General features: G+C 39.3%; 1 protein-coding gene across 1 annotated transcript; it reads left to right on the plus strand.

The window, feature by feature from the left end:
• Window positions 1–2,711: 2,711 nt before the first annotated feature.
• Window positions 2,712–5,112, plus strand: LOC121581535 (homeobox protein GBX-1-like). The gene is made up of 2 exons (XM_041897029.2): window positions 2,712–3,361; window positions 4,031–5,112. Exons 1-2 carry the CDS (start codon window positions 2,914–2,916, stop codon window positions 4,543–4,545), a joined length of 963 nt encoding a protein of 320 aa, XP_041752963.2. The 5' UTR covers window positions 2,712–2,913; the 3' UTR covers window positions 4,546–5,112.
• Window positions 5,113–5,444: the final 332 nt, after the last annotated feature.

Below are 5,444 nucleotides of genomic sequence, written 5' to 3' on the forward strand. Positions count from 1 at the left end.
AACAAATGTGTATGATAAATGTTTATTGCTTTATAACCCTTTTTGTCAGAATATTTGTTAGGCTCAATGATCAGAAGCCTATTTTATATCACTGGCATTAGACTAGTAATTTTGGAAATAATTCAATTAATTTATAATTAATGTATAAAGAGTTCATGAGAGTAAATCTGAGAGACTGTTATGCAAAGACTGTGGTCCCGTGTAGCTCAGTTGGTAGAGCATGGCGGTTGCAACGCCAGGGTTGTGGGTTCGTTTCCGAAGGGGGACCAGTATGGAAGAAAAAAAAATGTATGCACTCATTAACTGTAAATCGCTCTGGATAAGAGCGTCTACTAAAATGTAAAAAAAACAATCTTATATTACAGAAAGTTTTAGTCAAATGCAACACGTCAGTGATGGAAGTAAATCATGAATAGAGTCTTGAATAAGCAGCAAGCTTTTGTGTGTTCAAAATTACCAACAAGGTCTATCGATGCTTTTTAATCTAGCAAATAGTGGGATCGACAACAATTTAATGGAAAACAAACGAAAATAATACAATTACATAAATTAAAATAATGCAATGTAGCCTAGTAGTTTTACATTATTTGTGATTGAATTAAATTATAGAAATGTCGTTGTAAAACCACTTAGGTGACTTAAGGCGTTTCCAGTTGATATAATGTGGTAAGGTCCAGTTGTATGATTGTATGGGACCGAAAAAAGTAGCATGCTTTTAAATACCAACCACCCGGCTTGGGGAGAATGACCTGTTTGAAAGAGGGTGGTGACATGGAGACAAGATGCTGACTTGGGTAATGAACCTGCCTCATTGAGGCTCTTGAACTAGCTACGCTTTTCAATGTGCTTAGCGCATCAAAGAAAGTAAACTTGCAACGAAAAATAATACAGTTTTGAAATAAATGATCTATTAGCAATATGTTACAACTTCAATAAGCATGACAATAATATAGGTTAATATTAAAGCTCCAAGGAAAGTCCATCACCCAGTTGTTACAGACATATACCAGCAACTAGGCTATAACATTATTATTATTATTATTATTATTATTATTATTATTATTATTATTATTATTATTATTATTATTATAGCCTAATAATACATGTAGTTGATCAAATAAACTATAGATTCCTGACTAAAATTTACCAATAATAAATCCAATGGATATAAATGCAGAAAGTATCACATATCTGAGAGAAATGTGTTATATTTGTTCAATGAGGTATGGGGAGATTCTGATTGTAGACTACACAATCTGAAGTGAGTCCACTCTAAAAAAAGAAAGGGAGAGAGGAGCGCGGGAGAGGAAAGCTATCTGGTTTCAATAGATCAAAGGTAGGTGCTGCTGAATGGAGTCATTTGCAATTATAAGAATAATTAGCATCCATTGGCCCTCCATTGCTAATCAGAGTCGGTTGGTGATATGTTTATGTCTTCATGCAATCAGACGGCCAGTTGGAGTGCCAAGCGCGTCCCCAGGACTCAATAGGGGCTAATCATCATCACGGATTGACATTTAAACGGTAAAATTATCTCCGATTAAATCAACACTTAAAAGAAAAGAGAAAAGTCATTTTTCCTAATTACACATTTTGATTTTAATAGAGACTTAAAAGCATATAGAAAAAGAGTGGCCAGAACCCTGAAAGCGCGCATTAACGATACGTAATTGTAGCCTAACTTTTCAATATTTTATTTGCAATTCGTTTAGGATGCATTCTCAAATTAGGCCTATCTTAAACATGCTAAATTATTTACATAGACCACTATTTTATTGGTACAGCCATAGCCTCCAAAACTTTAATAGCATATTGTATTTTGAATCGAATAAAGTTTAAATGTCTCCAAAAGCCACTTTTCAAAACTGCGCAGCCTCGTTTAAAAATTGCCGTTGACCTCACATTAATGTATTCAATCCGAATCTAATTTTGCACAGAATATCTCTCTCCAGGGAATAATTGTTACCGCACTTTTCTACGACCTAAGGCATTGTTTTACCCCGGGAGAATAGAAAAGCTTTTCTCTCTCAAGAGAGGCAAAACATCTGCCTCTCCTCCCTCCCAACTCCGATGCCATCCGTCCCAACATTTCAACAAAAGCACGGTTGTTTTATGTCGTCCCTTGAATCCAAAGTAATTACTTATCATCAATCAAAATTAATAATAGCTGATTGGGTTGGTGTGGTCAACGATTATAGAAGGGGAAGGGCTGAAGCAGTCTCTCACACCGCTTCCAGTCAATGTGGACTGGGCAAAGGTGGTGGAGGGCTGGGGAGGGGGGGCGACCCGTCTATTCGGTATCCACTGGGAAACTATCGCCTCTCAAGGCGGCCAAAAAGTCAGAAGCTGAATAAGGAAATGAAGCTTAATTTGAGGAAGATGGATGAGTCCCCAGGGCAACACCCCCTTTCATTCCTCTCTAGCTCTCTCACTCTGTGTGTGTGAGTGTGTGTGTGTGTGTGTGTGTGTGTGTGAGAGAGAGAGAGAGAGAGAGATGGGGGGGATAGATAGTGTGTGTGTGTGTGTGTGTGTGTGTGTGTGTGTGTGTGTGTGTGTGAGAGAGAGAGAGAGAGAGAGAGAGAGAGAGAGAGAGAGAGAGAGAGAGAGAGAGAGAGAGAGAGAGAGAGCGAGACAGAGAGAGAGGCGAGGGGAGGGGAGAGGGAGAGGGGGGGAGCGTGTGTGTTTATGTCTCAGTGTGACAAATAGAGAGATAGGGAGTGGGCACACAACAAGAAAGAGACTGGTCGCAATAAGCTTGAGGACATTTCAGAGAAGCTGGTTAGTCCACGGGATAATATCAAAGCGAAGGGACATATAACTTCACTCGACCGTCGAATCTAAGGTTTGGCTATTTGTTGAGGGAAAGAAGGGGCGCCTGAGTTTTCGATAAAGATAGTCACCATTTTCTTCACAATGCAAAGACCGGGCGGCCAAGGGGCGGCGTTTTCGATTGACTCCTTGATAGGAACTCCGCAACCTCGGCCGGGACACCTGCTCTACACGGGCTACCCGATGTTTATGCCGTACAGACCCTTAATGATTCCTCAATCTTTATCTCATTCACATTTACCATCTGGCATACCTCCTTTGGCGCCGTTGACATCTTTCGCTGGACGTCTTACCAACACATTCTGTGCGAGTTTGGGACAGGGTATGCCGTCCATGGTGGCTCTCACGACAACACTGCCAAGTTTCTCGGATGCCCCGGATAGTTTCTATCCTCCCCAAGAGCTCCCCGGACCTCGGTTAAGTGCCGACCCAGGAACGAGGAGACAGGAGAGCCCACACTCAGATGATCTCCATGGAAGGGACAAGGGGTCGGACTTACTCAACTTCTCGGAAACATTTCAAACTATACCAGGTAAGCTCACTACCTGTGTCCCTGTTCTGTACATACGCTTCCATATTAGGTTGGCAAGTTGTGACCTATTGCGTAAAACACGCAAGCGGCATCCAAATTAGAAGTTAGATTGGACTGCATAGACATTAAGCCAAAAAGACACTTCTGAGTGCTGACTGAACATAAACTTTCACCTCAGTCTAGCCAGGGCAAATATCATACTGAAATGTAAGATAGGCATACCATCATCCTAAAATAGCCTGCTTTTCCTCAAATTTGACCATCTAATTCCCAGAGGTTTACGAAATCTCCACAAACACATAGTTTCATAACAAACCACAATTTTCAAATGTGCAATAACTCGAGATGAGCCTAACTCAAGTTCTAATCTATTTCTTACATCAGGCATAATTATTATTCACTAACCATCTTGACTTAGCCTAGAGGTAGGCTATGTAATGTCACGTTCATTCATAGAGTTGTTATGAATGGTAATAGGCCTACTCATTTCATTTGACGAAAATACAGCAGAAATAAAACTCCCAACAGGCCTATTCCATTTTCCTTTTAGAGGCATATGTGGATAAGACAATGTCTCTGAATTTTTACCTACATTTGTGAGGTAAAGTTGTATAGGCTCAAACTAATTGATTCAAATGTATGTTTTCATTCTTCTTTCGTACGTTTTAGGTGAGACTAAATTGTACAGCTCAGATGATGAGAAGTTGGACCTCAAATCAGCGGACACAGCTTGCAGTGACAGAGAGGACAGCTCTGCCGTTGACAGCGAAAACGAAAGCTTCTCCGATGGGAACAACTGTGGTTCTTTATCCCAAAAGAGTAAACTAAAACCCGGGTCGCAGGAAGCTCTACCACCGGGAAGCTCAGCGGGAAAGAGCAGGAGGAGACGAACAGCTTTTACAAGCGAGCAGCTACTTGAACTTGAGAAGGAATTTCATTGTAAGAAGTACCTTTCGCTCACCGAACGCTCTCAAATAGCACACGCACTTAAATTGAGCGAGGTGCAGGTCAAGATTTGGTTCCAGAATCGTAGGGCCAAATGGAAAAGAATAAAAGCTGGCAACGTCAATAACAGGTCGGGAGAGCCTGTGAGAAACCCCAAAATTGTGGTCCCCATCCCAGTGCACGTCAACAGGTTTGCGGTGAGGAGTCAGCACCAACAGATAGAGCAAACAAGGCCATGATGAACTATACTGGCTTAAACTAATTCTGACAGAAGAAAGTTCTGGGTTGTTAAATGCATGAAGCACAAAAACGGGATGACATTTTGTGGTCAGCGAGATGACTTTACATCAAGAGACATGTCCTATCAACTGGACAACTAAGGATAATATGTTTTCTCTTCGCAGATTAATTAATTTGTCAAATTAGGCCTATCTCATATTTTATTTATTGTTTTGTTAATTTGTAAATATTATATGTGTCGGTTGACACAGACATGCACTATGAAATGAGATTGTAAAAATTCTTTTCTATAATATTTATATCTAGCTAGGGCCTATAAATGTTCTGTTTATTATCTGCATGTGCTTTACTCATTCGGTGAAGCTATTTCAAACTTCTCGTATTTGGTACCGTTTTGTTTATCACTTGTTGCATGTACCTTACAAAGTTTTCATTTTGGTAGGCCACTGTAGGAACTGTATTCGCCAGTTGTTTGTGGGGGAAAAAGATGTGAAGGAAAATAAATAACCAAACAAAGAAATATTGTAAAGTATATTGACTTAATAAATCAATTTATATTAAATGTATATATCTAAATGCATTATTATTGCTGGCTAAGCTATAGTTTTATAGCTGATGATTTGTGCTGTCTATATCCTCTGTCTGCTCTCAGAAAATGATCAGTGATCTCTCTGTCTATAGAATATATTTGCCTCTCATTCATGAAGTAAAAATACCACTAGGCTATTACATGACAGTGTATTTTAATAGCCTAGTAAAATGTTAAGTATAACAATAAACAAATATAACAACACCTAATAATACTATAATTGATCATTGATCATAATAGGCATAGTCCTAATCGTAACAATAGTTATGATAATTATAAAAGATTGTTGCTTTATAAATTATAGGACAT

Source organism: Coregonus clupeaformis, chromosome 14 (assembly GCF_020615455.1).
Source record: "Coregonus clupeaformis isolate EN_2021a chromosome 14, ASM2061545v1, whole genome shotgun sequence".
Lineage (NCBI taxonomy): Eukaryota > Metazoa > Chordata > Actinopteri > Salmoniformes > Salmonidae > Coregonus > Coregonus clupeaformis.